Source organism: Geotrypetes seraphini, chromosome 3, assembly GCF_902459505.1.
Source record: "Geotrypetes seraphini chromosome 3, aGeoSer1.1, whole genome shotgun sequence".
NCBI lineage: Eukaryota > Metazoa > Chordata > Amphibia > Gymnophiona > Dermophiidae > Geotrypetes > Geotrypetes seraphini.
In genome coordinates, this window is record NC_047086.1 from 25351240 (window position 1) to 25364940 (window position 13701).

A 13701-nucleotide genomic window follows, 5' to 3' on the forward strand; every position below is an offset into this window, starting at 1 on the left:
ACGAGTGCACCAGTTTGCGAGTGTTTTGCAAGACGAGCAAAACATTTGCAAACTTGGTGCCTCGTAAACCAAGCTTGCCTCGCTGTACGAGCGCCCCCCTGGCGATCCGGCATCCCCCCTCCACCGCGATCCTACTTCCACCCCCCCCGAGCAGTCAATGACACCCTTTACCCGACTTGGCACCAGTGCCGGTGCCCGAAGATCCTCCCTCTTCTGGCGCGGCCTGGGCTGGGCGGTGCATTGGAGATCCTCCTTCTTCTGGTCTGGGCTGGGCTGGACTGGCTTTGAGCATTTGCGCATGCTCAAAGCCTTCTGGTCTCGCTCTCCATCTCGGAGAGAGCGAGACCAGAAGGCTTTGAGCATGCGCAAATGCTCAAAGCCAGTCCAGCCCAGCCCAGAAGAAGGAGGATCTCCGATGCATCGCCCAGCCGCGCCAGAAGAGGGAGGATCTTCGGGCACCGGCACTGGTGCCAAGTCGGGTAAAGGGTGTCATTGACTGCTCGGGAGGGGGGAAAGTAGGATCGCGGTGGAGGGGGGGGCAACGCGAGCAGGGGGGAATGCCGGTTCGCGGGGAGAGGGAAGCTGGATGGCGGGGAGGGGTTTGGAACAGCGTCGGATTCCTCAAGGGGGGGGAGAATGGAGCAGCGCCAGTAGCCTTGTGGAGGGGGGGGGAGGAGGTGGAACCAATCAAAGCAGTTTCCCTTACTTCCTATGGGGAAACTTCCTTTGATATACGAGCAATTTGGTTTACGAGCATGCTTCTTGAACGAATTATGCTCGTAAACCAAGGTTCCAATATATAGTTGTTTTAACTCTCTTTGATTTTAATGGATGCATCTTCTTTTGCTTCCCAGTCCTGGCCAGCATGGGAGGCCTCTACACGTCCATTGTTGTAAAGTACACAGATAACATCATGAAAGGATTTTCCGCAGCGGCAGCTATCATTCTTTCTACTATCGCATCTGTGGTGCTGTTTGGTTTACAGATAAGTAAGCTCCTCCATTTTATTCTTTGGCATTCTGTTTCTTGTGAGAACACCCATAGCCATTATCCCCACTCACTGTGGTGGTGATGTGCCTCTCGATTAATGTGGAATAATATTGTTGTGTCCTTTATGGAAGCTGCAGTTCTTTTGATATTCATTTATGGTGTCAGGTCAAAAGCGTGCCGGGACAAAGGTGCGCGCAGACAATTGAGCGCAGCGCGGAGGCACGCGCCGCAGAAATTACAGTTTTTACGGCTCCGACGGGAGGGGGGGCGTGGGGGGAAACCCCCCACTTTACTTAATAGAGATCGCGCCGCGTTGTGGGGGGTGGTGGGGGGGTTGTAACCCCGCACATTTTACTGAAAACTTCACTTTTTCCCTGTTTTTAGGGAAAAAGTTAAGTTTACAGTAAAATGTGGAGGGTTACAACCCCCCCAAACCCCTCACAACGCCGGCGCGATCTCTATTAAGTAAACTGGGAGGGCTCCCCAACAAAACCCCCCGTCGGATCCCCTAAAAACTGTAATTTTCTTCGGCGCGCACCTCCATCTTGCGCTCAGTTGTCGGCGCGCGCCTTTGTCTTTCGCGCTGTTGTCTATGAACCTTCATTTATATTTCTTTTGATATTCATTTTTATTTCTTTGATAGATAGATAGAATGAATACAGGGATAGCCTGGGATTCTTAATTAGCTTCCTATGACAGAGCGCAACAAGTTAGTATTGGTCAGATGATGTTTGAGCTAGTAATACCCACAAAAAGAATCAAGAGGAAATTACACGGCACACCAAGTTGCCAGATCCTGAATGTAAACTAACTCCTCAAACAGAAAAAAGGAGTGGCAGTGCTTTCAAACACATAAAACCACTTATGATAATGATTGCACAGCTTTTTCTATATCCTGTCTTGTTACCATTTGTGTACTTTTGTACTTATTGATAAAATCAATAAAATGTTTGAACTAAAAAAACAAAAACTTGTAAAACAGTGCTCAGAAGGTGTTATTCTCAGACCAGACTTCGGGACAAGCCTGGATGTTTGCACGTCTGAAATCTCAAGCTCTTAATAATTGCACTGAAATACTGTTGTACAGTGATCAGACTGATTTTCGGGTTGAAGAAGTTCGATCATGTAACACCTTCCTACCAACTTCTGCATTGGCTGCCGATGGAGGCAAGTGTGAAGTTTAAGTTTGGTTGGTTTTGTTTTAAGGTACTATTCGGTTTAGCCCCTAAATATATAATTGACCTTTTCTCTTTCTCAGCCAACAGACATAAGAGAAGCTCACACTTGAATTTTGTTTCCCCTCCGGTTAGAGGATGTAAATTTAAAAGACATCATCAACATCTTTTCTCACATCAGGCAGTATTATGGGGTAAAGATCTGGAACTATTGCTTATGCCTATTACTTATGGGGAATTTAGGAAATGCCTAAAAACATATCTGTTCCTTAAGTATTTAGGCAACTAACCTGCACAATCTTATTCCTCAATAACTGATCCCTAAAGATGTTAATCACTAGATTTCAACTTGTTAATTCCACTCAATTTGTAGCATCTTTTAATCATTGTAAACTGCATAGAGCTTCACGGTCCTGCGGTATATAAACTGTTATTATTATTATTACAGTGGAACCTTGGTTTACAAGCATAATTCGTTCCAGAAGCATGCTCGTAAACCAATTTACTCGTATATCAAAGTGAGTTTCCCCATAGAAAGTAAGGGAAACTCGCTTGATTCATTCCACCTCCCCACCCCCCAGGCCACCTGCGCTGCTCCACACCTGCCAGCGATCCGGCATCCCTCCCTGCTCGCGTCTCCCCCCCCTCCCGCCGCAATCCAGTATCCCCCAGTCACCCACCTACCCAAACACAATCGCTTACCCCGCTCTGGTACCAGCATCAGCACCAATGCACAGGACATGCCGGTACCAGTGCTGGAAGATCCTCCCTGTTGCTTGTGCTGGGCCTTGAGCGTCTGCGCATGCTCAAAGGTTTCTACTTCTCGTTCTCTCCGAGATCTCTGAGAATCTCGGAGAGAACGAGAACTAGAAGGCCTTGAGCATGCGCAGATGCTCAAGGCCCAGCACAAGCAACAGGGAGGATCTTCCAGCACCGGCATGTCCTGTGCGTTGGTGCTGGTGCCAGTGCCAGAGCGGGGTTGGTGAGGAGGGATGCTGAATCGCAGGGGGGTGGGGGTGATGCCAGATCGCAGGGGGGGGGGGCTCGCAAATTGAGGCAAGCTCGGTTTCCGAGGTGCGGATTTTGCAAATGTTTTGCTCGTCTTGCAAAACACTCGCAAACCGCAGCACCCGTAAATCGAGGTTTGACTGTATTATTAAATGTGTACTTAAAGCTGAAGAAAACTTGCACTGGTAGTAATATATAAATGTTAAAACAGCACAGTTACCTGTGGATACACATCACACTCTGGGCTTTGAGTGCATGTCCCTCAGTCAGTCTGGTCTGAGAATGCTGTTTTACAAGTTGTTTTATGTGTTTGAAAGCACTGACATAGAGAATGACAACGGGACATAGTTTCCTTGTCCCCACGGGAACGCATTTTCCCATGCTGTCCCCACGGGTTCTTTTCCTGTGACCGCCCTGTCTCTGCAAGCTCCGTCCTCATCTGCACAAGCCTCAAACACTTTAAAATCATTAGTGGTCGAGGCTTGTGCGGTTAAGGCAGAGCTTACAGGAATGGGGCAGGGACAGTGACAAAACCAGCAGGGATGGGAAGGGGAAATTGAGTTCCTGTGGCTATACTGCCAGTCCTTTTTTCTGTTTGAGCTAGTAATACTGCAGACTATAAGGTAGCCACTTGGCATCAACAGGTTATGCTTGCCATAGAAACGTGTCAGCAGATAAAGGCCAAATGGCACATGCAGTCTGCCCATCTGCAGCATCTGCTATCTCCTCCTCTCCCCAACTTCAGCTGCCTTGGTTTTTAACATGTTGTTTATGACGATACTATTCAGCAAGACCATAGCAAACAACAGTGGCTAGATTTTTGGGCATATGGGAGATGTGATAGAGACATTTAAATATCTATGTGGCAAAAATATGAATGAGGAGAGTCTCTTTCAATTGAAAGGAAATGACAAAGTAAGAGGACATGGGATAAAGTTAAGAGGTGATAGGCTCAGGAGTAATCTAAGGGAATATATTTGTACAGAAAGGGTGGTAGACGCTTGGAATAGTCTCCCAGTAGGAGTGGTGGACACAAGTCTGTGTCTGAATTCAAGAAAGCATGGGAGAGGAGGAGATAGTGGATGCTGCGGATAGGCCAACTAGATGGGCCATTGGCCTTTAACTGCTATATTATTTCTCTGTTTCAGTGAGCAGTTAACCCTTGATACTTTTACCCATGGGATATACTGGAAGAGGTTAATTCTGATTTTAATTATTTCTTGTTTGTTTGTGACCTGCTCAAAGTATAAGGTAAAAGGGATGAAATTGTTTTGAAGTAAATAAATAATTTGAATAACGAACAATATCCTAAAAGTGGTCATGGGGTTCATTGGGCTTTATGTGTCAGACTGTCTTTTCAGTTTGCTTGTACGGTACAACACATATCTCTATCGTCATCTTCTATGTAGAGAATGACATGGGGAAAAAATTGTCCCTTATTAACTCAAAACAAGGCCCACACGGACAAACGATACACACACCCAGCAACACTACAAGGCTTTGAATAGTAGGCAGTAGAATTTGAAATGTATTCTTGCTTATATTGGGAGCCAGTGTGAGTCGAGGTATGCCACTGTGATGTGATCATATTTCCTCAGTGAGTAGATAAGTCTTAGAGCTGTGTTTTGTACTGTTTGTAGTTGTTTTATCATGGTTGCAGGGCAAGGGAGATAGAGGATGTTGCAGTAGTCTAGTAGACCAAGGACTAGGAATTGGAATGCTAACTGGAATTGTTTTCTGTCGAAGAATTTTTGAACTTGTCTTAGGTTTCTCATGACTGCGAATGATTTTGTATTGTTTTGTTGATTTGTGGTTGCATGGTACAGCCTCTATATATCAGCATTCCCAGAAGTTTTAGAGTGGGTTGAATGAGGTATGTGATAGAGTTTATTACTAGGTTTGTTATGGTTGGGGTTTTGCTATTTTGAGGAGGATGAATTTTGTTTTGTCAGGATTTAGTTTCGGTTTGTGCTCTTTCATCCATGTTGCTACTGTTTCTAGTGTTCTGTGCAGCATGTCTGTCATGGAGGGTGCTGGTTGGTCAAAAGGAAAGAGGATGGTGATGTCTGCATAGTAGAGAATGACACGGTGAAAAAATTGGTCCCCGTCACCGCCCCATCCCCGTCTCACCATCCCCGTCACCGCCCCGTCCCCGTCTTACCATCCCCGTCACCGCCCCGTCCCCGTCTCACCATCCTCTTCACCGCCCCATCACCGCCACTGCCACCCCATTCACCGCCCCGTCACCGCCACTGCCACCCCATTCACCGCCCCGTCACCGCCACTGCAATCCCATTCACTTTTCTTTATTTACGGCCGCTGTACCTAATCGCGGCAAAGATCTCCCTGCCGTGATTAGCATAGTGACCGCGGCTACGGCTGCAAGTCTCCCCTCCCCCCAGCGATCACGGCAGGAGGGCACCCAACCCCTCCTGTAGACCCCCCAACGGCCCTCCCGACAATCGCAGCAGAAGGGTACCCAACCTCTCCTGCCGGTCCTCCCAATGGCCTCCCCTAAGATCGCCGGCAGGAGGGTACCCAACCCCTCCTGCTGGACCCCCCCCCCCCAACGAACCCTCCCACCCCGGAACCCCCTTAGTCTTACTTTCCAAGTTGGACCGGACGGCTCCTCACACGTATGGCCAGCAGGCTTGCCTCCGTCCAAATGAGGCGGACCCGCCCCTACCCTGCCCAACCCACAGGATCCTAGGGCCTGATTGGTCTAGGCACCTAAAGCCACTCCCGCTATAGGAGGGGCCTTAGGTGCTTGGGCCAATCAGGCCCTAGGATCCTGTGGGTTAGGCAGGGGAGGGGAGGGACGGGCCCGCCTCATTTGGACGGAGGCAGGCCTGCTGGCCAGACGAGCGAGGAGCTGTCCGGTCCAACTTGGAAAGTAAGACTAAGGGGGTTCCGGGGTGGGAGGGTTCGTTGGGGGGGGGTCCAGCAGGAGGGGTTGGGTACCCTCCTGCCGGCGATCTTAGGGGAGGCCATTGGGAGGCAGGGGAGGGGAGGGGCGGGCCCGCCTCATTTGGACGGAGGCAGGCCTGCTGGCCAGACGAGCGAGGAGCTGTCCGGTCCAACTTGGAAAGTAAGACTAAGGGGGTTCCGGGGTGGGAGGGTTCGTTGGGCGGGGGTCCAGCAGGAGGGGTTGGGTACCCTCCTGCCGGCGATCTTAGGGGAGGCCATTGGGAGGCAGGGGAGGGGAGGGGCGGGCCCGCCTCATTTGGACGGAGGCAGGCCTGCTGGCCAGACGAGCGAGGAGCTGTCCGGTCCAACTTGGAAAGTAAGACTAAGGGGGTTCCGGGGTGGGAGGGTTCGTTGGGGGGGGGTCCAGCAGGAGGGGTTGGGTACCCTCCTGCCGGCGATCTTAGGGGAGGCCATTGGGAGGACTGGCAGGAGGGGTTGGGTACCCTTCTGCTGCGATTGGCAGGAAGGGTTGATCTGACAAATGAGGAGCACGGTGAAATAGCGGTTCCTAGAAGGGGGTACATTGGCCCGCGGGGACAAACCTGTTCACCGTTTCCGCGGTCGGTGAATGGCCTTGTCCCCGTCACCGCAGCGACTGCTAGTTTTCTTCCCCGTTTTCGGCGGTGACCCGCGGCTTAAATGCGGTGGCCGCGGGTAAACCGTCACCGTGTCATTCTCTACTGCATAGCTGTAGGAGGTCAGGCCTAGTTTGTCTAGGCAGGTGGTGAGGGAAGCAATGTATAGGTTGAATAGTGTGGGGGATAGAGGTGATCCTTGGGGCATGGTTCTGATTTTTCATTGTTTGTCTTTACTCTGTAAGTTCTGGATTGTAGGAATCCTTTAAACCATGAAAGTACCTTGCCTATGATTCCTATTGAGTCTAATATTTGTAGTAGGATGCCATGGTCTACTAAGTCAAAAGTTGCGGTGAGATCTAGTTGAATAATTAGCAATTTTTTTGCCTGTGCTGAGGTGTTGTCTAGCAGTGTCCATGAGGGATTCTAGTAGAGTCTCAGGGCTGTAATTGGTTCTGAAACCAGACTGTGTAGGGTGGAGTAGGTTGTGGTTTTCTAGGTATACGGTTAGGAGTTTAGCTACGAGGCCTTCCATTAGCTTGACGTAAAGTGGTATTGAGACTATGGGTCTATAGTTGGAGGGTTGATCAATTGCTCCTTTGGGATCTTTTAGGATCGGAGTGATGATGATTTCGCTGAGGTCTTGCAGGAAAAGGCCGTCTGTGAGCAAGGTTTGTATCCATTGTAGAAGGAAAGCGTGGAATAACGTACTGGCGTTTTTTAACAAGTATGGGGGGCAGTGGTTGAAGTCATAGGCTGCGTGGCTGTATTTGTTGTAGACTTTGTTTAGGTCCGGCCAATGTATAGTGAAGAAGTGGGACCAGGTTCTGTCTGCTGCAACTGATTCTTTTTCTGTGGGGGATATTGTAATCTCTTCCTGCTTTCTTCATCTTCTCCTCATTCAATTCCTTCCATCTACTGTCTGCCTTCTCTCTGCCTTTTCCATATGCTCTGTTACTGTGCCTCTCCCTTCCATCCCCCCCCATTGGTATGGCACCCATCTTCTTCCCTCCACTCCCCCATAGTCTGGCATCTCTGTTTTCATCCCTTCCATCTTTCCTTTCCCTCCCCCAGGTGGTTTTTAGCATTTCTCTCCTCCTTTCCTCCCCTCAGATCTGGTATCTGGCTCCCCAATCCAGCATGTGGGTTTTTTTTTTCTCTCTTTATGCCCTCCTTCCATCCAGTTACCTTCGGTGTCTTCCCCATTTCCCTTCAGTGTCTTCTCCCCACTCTCTCTTCCCCATTTCCCTTCAGTGTCTGTTCATCTCGCCCCCCCATCTCCTCTTCCCTTCAGCACCCTTTGCATGGTCCAGCAGCCCCCTTCTTCCTGCTCACTGCAGTCCAAGCGTCTCCCTCCCTTCCCCTCACCTTTGTGGTGATTTTTATTTTTCTCTCAACAAGCAACCGGAGCCGTGAAGTCATGTGTGGCTGCCGGAAACTTCTCCTCTGACGCAGCTTCCTGTTTCCGGTTGCGTCAGAGAAGAACTTTCTGGCAGCCACATGGAATTTCAAGGCTCCGACTGCTTATTGAGAGAAAATTAAAAATCGCCACAAAGGTGGGAGGGAAGGAGATTCCCGGACAGTGGCAATTGTTAGGAAGGAGGGAGGGGGCTGCTGGACCGCGCGATCGGTGACCGCATGCATTCCCTCCCTTAACTGCGGAGACAAGGCCATTCACCGTTCCATGGGAGCGGTGAATGGCCTTGACCACGTACCCGTGGTGACTACTTTTTTTCTCCCACTGTTTTGGCAGGTTAAAAGCCACCGTGTCATTCTTTACTTCTGTGTTACTGTATAACGCATTCAGCTTGAATATCCACTCTGGGGGAGAAAAAAACACATAGTAATAATAATAATAATAATAATAATTTTATTTTTATATACCGCCAAAGCTATGATAGTTCGAGGCAATTTACAACAAGAGGCGCTGGACAATCAGCGAAGTAGTTACAATTCAAAGTCATCGAAGTAGTTACAATACAAAGTCGAAGAAGTTACAATGCAAAGTCATTGGAAATAAGGTACAGGTTGGGAGGAGTGATACACGAGATTCATAGGTTACAATTGGTTAAACAAATTCATTTTTATTCATTTTCTTAAATTGAGGTAAGATGAGGACTGGTTGATGATGTTAGCCAGCCAGTCATTCCATTTACTTGCCTGGGAGGCAAGAGTTCTGTCCAGGAATCTTTTGTAGCAGAAAGGATGGAAAGGAGAACAAATGAATTCTGCGTGTGGACCTAATGGAACTGTCCAGATTAAATTGAGAAACCAGATACATAGTGGCCAGGCCAAAAATTGATTTATAGCAAAGGCAAAAAAATTTAAACAAAACTCGTGCTTCCAAGGGCAGCCAGTTAAGTTTTTGATAGTAGGGACTGATGTGTTCCCATTTTCTCAACCCAAAAATCAGTCGAACCGCTGAATTTTGAATGATTCAGAGTCTTTATAGGTTGTTTTTTTTTTTTTAAGGTACCCAATAAATGATGTTGCAGTAGTCAAGTGTGCTTAGAATGGAAGATTGAACCAATAAGCGGAATGATACTGCGTCAAAATATTTTCTGATGGTTCTGAGTTTCCATAAGATCGAGAAGCATTTTCTAACCAAAAAGTCCGTGTGTACATTTAGGGTAAGGTGTCGGTCCAGGGTCACTCCCAGAATTTTTATGGAATCTTCAATAGGGAAAGCCTGACCGTTCACAAAAATTGTTGAGTTTTTCATTTTGTCATTTGGGCTTGCTAAGAAAAATTTGATTTTGTCAGAGTTGAGTTTTAGTTTGAATTTGGTCATCCATAATCCAATCTGATTTAAAATAAATGACAGGTGATTCTTTGTTTCAGATGACAGGGATGTAAGGGGGATGACTAAAGTGATGTCATCTGCATAAATGTAGAATTTGACTTTTAAGCTTTGAAGTAAGTTCCCCAGTGAGGTAAATGTTAAACAATGTTGTGAAAAGGTGGGAGCCCTGCTGCACTCCGCAAGAGTTTACCCAGCTACTGGATTGTTTATTATCACTGTAGACTTGATACGATCGTTTAGTCAAAAAGCCCTGAATCCATTTTAATACATTACCTGAAAGACCAATTGACATCAAACACTCAATCAGTAGGCCTCTGAGACAGTAAATGCCTGAAATATAACTGCCAAATGTTTTATTTAAAATTTTTAATTATTTATTTTAGTATTTATTTATCACCTATAGCCTAAGTGGTTTACATTCAGGTACTCAAGCATTTTTCCCCTGTATGTCCCTGAGGTCTTACACTCTATCTAATGTACCTGGGGCATTAAGTGACTTGCTCAGGGTCACAAGGAGCAGCATGGGATTTGAACCCACAACCTCAGGGTGCTTGCTGAGGCTGTTGCTCTAACCACTGCACTACTCTTCACTCACTTTATTATAGATGGCATTGTAGTCTACATTGTTTGAATCTGAAACTGTTAATAAAGTAAGTTTAGTTAGTTAAGGCATTTCCTTTTTAAAAAAAAAAAAAAAGTTAGTAACTACTATTTAATTATATAATTATTTGTAGATTTGGGAAGAAGGAGTGGCGGAGTGGTTAGAGCAACAGCCTCAGCACCCTGAGCTTGTAGGTTCAAACCCACACTGCTCCTTGTGACCCTGGGCAAGTCACTCAATCCTCCATTGCCCGAGGTATGTTAGATAGATAGTGAGCCCACCAGAACAGATAGGGAAAATGCTTGAGTACCTGATTGTAAACCACTTAGATAACTTTGATAGGTGGTATATAAATACTAAACTAAACTAAACTAAACCTTAGATTTGTATACCGCGCCTTCTCCAAATACCTAAAATAAATAAATGGATTGCAGGGTTAGATAGTTGAGGAAGTGAGTTAGTCGATTATTACCTATTGGTTGGGGGTGGGGTGTGGAGTAGTTTGGTGGATAGGTGGGGTTGTTTGTAGGATGGATTGGAGATCAATGTTCCCTCTAACCAGTTTGGGAGTCCTCCACATACATTCCTGCCACTGGGGGGTGCTGTTTCAATTTCACATTTTCAATAACAAAGGCTCCAGGGAGCCTGCCTATCCCTAGCAATTGAAAACATGATATTGAAGAATCATTCCCCCCACCCCATGGTAGGAATGCAGTTAGCGATCTCCCTGTACAACTTGGAGGGAACACTGGTTGTGTGGGACTAGGTAGGATTACCAGATTGTTTATTAAAATTTTATATATTGTACCTCCAAATATTTAACATAGGTCTCAGCAGTTTACATAGACACTAAGGCCCAGATTCTCTAAAAGTGCGTCCCGATTGTAGGCAGCTGTAGGCGTCCTACAGCTGTCTAATCAGCCAATCGGGATGCACGTTTTTTTAAAAAAAATGCTCCCCAGGCAGGCCGCCTATATTGAAGGCGAGGTCCGCAAGACACCTAGGCCCTGATTCTGTATAGGACGCCCGGGAGAGGCGTCCTATTCAGAATCGGCCTAAACTAAACCCCGATTCTGTAACCGGCGTCCATGTTACAGACGCGGGTTAGAGAATCGGGTTAGATTAGACACGGCCCGCTACACTTATCTCGGCAAGGGATCTCTCTGCCGCTATAAGTATAGCGGGCCGTGGCCCCCTGACCGATCACTGGCAGGAGGGTGCCCAAACCCTCCTGCCCGAAGACGCACCCCCCTCCCCGACACTACCGACCGCGCCCCCCCCGACACTACCGATCGCCCCCCCCCCCCGACATTACGATCCCCCCCCCCGACAATATCGGTCGCTGGCAGGAGGGTGCCCAATCCCTCCTGCCTGAAGACGCACCCCCCCCGGCGCTAACAACCCCCACTCCACCAAACCTGTTCTTACAGATGGGTCTTGCACGTCGAGCAAGCAGGCACGCCTCGTCGAAATGAGGCGGGCCTGCCCCATCCTGCCGAAGCCTAAGGCCTGATTGGCCCAGGCTCTAGAAGCCTGGACCAATCAGGCCTTAGGAATAGCGGGTCCGCCCATCCCTACTAAGTCTAAGGTCTGATTGGCCAATCAGGCCTTAGATTAAGTGGGGATGGGCGGACCCGCTATGCCTAAGACCTGATTGGTCCAGGCTTCTAGAGCCTGGGCCAATCAGGCCTTAGGCTTCGGCGGGATGGGCTGGGAAGGGGCGGGCCCGCCTCATTTCGACGAGGCGTGCCTGCTTGCTCGACGTGCAAGACCCATCTGTAAGAACAGGTTTGGTGGAGTGGGGGTTGTTAGCGCCGGGGGGGGGGTGCGTCTTCGGGCAGGAGGGATTGGGCACCCTCCTGCCAGCGACCGATATTGTCGGGGGGGGGGATCGGTAATGTCGGGGTGGGGGGCGGTCGGTAGTGTCAGGGGGGGGCGGTCGGTAGTGTCGGGGGGGGTGCGTCTTTGGGCAGGAGGGTTTGGGCACCCTCCTGCCAGTGATCGGTCAGGGGCCACGGCCCGCTATACTTATAGCGGCAGAGAGATCCCTTGCCGCGATAAGTATAGCGGCCGCGTTTACTTACAATGTAGACCAGCATTTTGCTGGCCTACATTTTTAAGCTTCTCATCTACTAGGGAGACGCGTAGGGCCGCCTAGGTTCAGCCTAAGGCCCGCCTAAGGCCCTTAGACGAGCTTAGGCATCTTGCGGGTCTCCCTAGGCTCCCGGAGGCGCCTTCAGGCCTGCCTGGGGAGCATTTTTTTTTTAAAAACGTGCATCCCGATTGGCTGATTAGACAGCTGTAGGACGCCTACAGCTGCCTACAATCGGGACGCACTTTTAGAGAATCTGGGCCTAACTGTATATTAAAACAAAATTTTAAAAATTAAAAAAAAGGATCGCCATTTAAAAATAGGAAAATTCTCAGAGAACAAACTTACTTTGTATATTTTAAAGGAATGCTTGATGAACCTGCAATAGATATGATCTACTGTTATGGAGTCTGCCCCAAATGCCAGCTGGAAAAGTGCATTTTCAGAAGTGTTTTGAAGGCTTTATTATTCATCTCAGCCCTAATGTTTTTTGGAAGACTATTCCAAAAGCTGGGTGCTAAGTGAAAAAAAAGCTTTGGTACAAGTTGATTCCCATTTTGTTCTATTTACTGTTGGAAGAAACAGCCTATTATCTTGCATTGATTTTAACGTACGTGCTGGAGAATAAGGAACTAAGATAATCGGGAACCATGTGGGTGGAATGATTTATGAGTGAGTATTAGTATTTTAAATTCAGTAAATGATCGGGAGCTAATGATATTGTTTATGCTGAGGGGTAACATGATCATATTTACTATTATGTCCTAATAACTTTATAGCTGTATTCTTTAATGTCTGTAAACGCTTGATATTGAATTTGGTAAGGTCTGCATAAGCTATACTGTATTACAATAATCCAGCCAGGATATCAAGAATGCATGAATCAGCATGTGAAAGTTGTTGTTATCGAACAGAAGCCTAACAGATCTTAAGGATCTTAATACAAAATCCTTTTTTTACTACTTCTGAAACCTGTCTCGACAACAAAAGTTGGGAATCTATATAAATCCCAAGATATTTAAATTTCTGTACAAGCGGTATGTCTCTTCCATGAAATTGTAGAAGTACGTTTGGTGCCAGCAGATGACCTGTTAAACAACAACCAAAGTTCTTCTCAAAATTCACCTTTAGTTTATTCTTTGTCAGCCATCTTTGAATATTCTCAAGACATCTGACAACTTTGTTCAATGATAAAGAGATTGAGTCTATTTTTGCTAGAAGCAGAATGTCATCTGCATAGCAATAAACCCTAATTCCACATTCTTCTATTAGTAGTAGTAGTAGTGGTGCCAAGAAAATATTGAATAACACTGGTGTCAGTGTTGAACCCTGTGGATCACTAGAAACATAGAAATAGACGGCAGATAAGGGCCACGGCCCATCTTGTCTGCTTACCCCAATGACCCTCCCCTACCTTTCTCTGTGAATAGATCCCACGTGTCTATCCCATTTGGCCTTAAAATCAGGCACGCTGCTGGCCTCAATAACCT

At 47.5% G+C, this 13701-nt stretch overlaps 1 protein-coding gene across 3 annotated transcripts in view; it reads left to right on the forward strand.

The window, feature by feature from the left end:
- SLC35A1 (solute carrier family 35 member A1) overlaps positions 1 to 13701 on the forward strand; it is an 87931-nt gene that overhangs the window by 60996 nt on the left and 13234 nt on the right. For all 3 annotated transcript variants that reach the window (XM_033938027.1, XM_033938024.1, XM_033938026.1), the window contains one exon: positions 855 to 989. In XM_033938027.1, coding sequence (XP_033793918.1) covers positions 855 to 989 — 135 coding nt within the window. The remainder of the gene's footprint in view (positions 1 to 854; positions 990 to 13701) is intronic.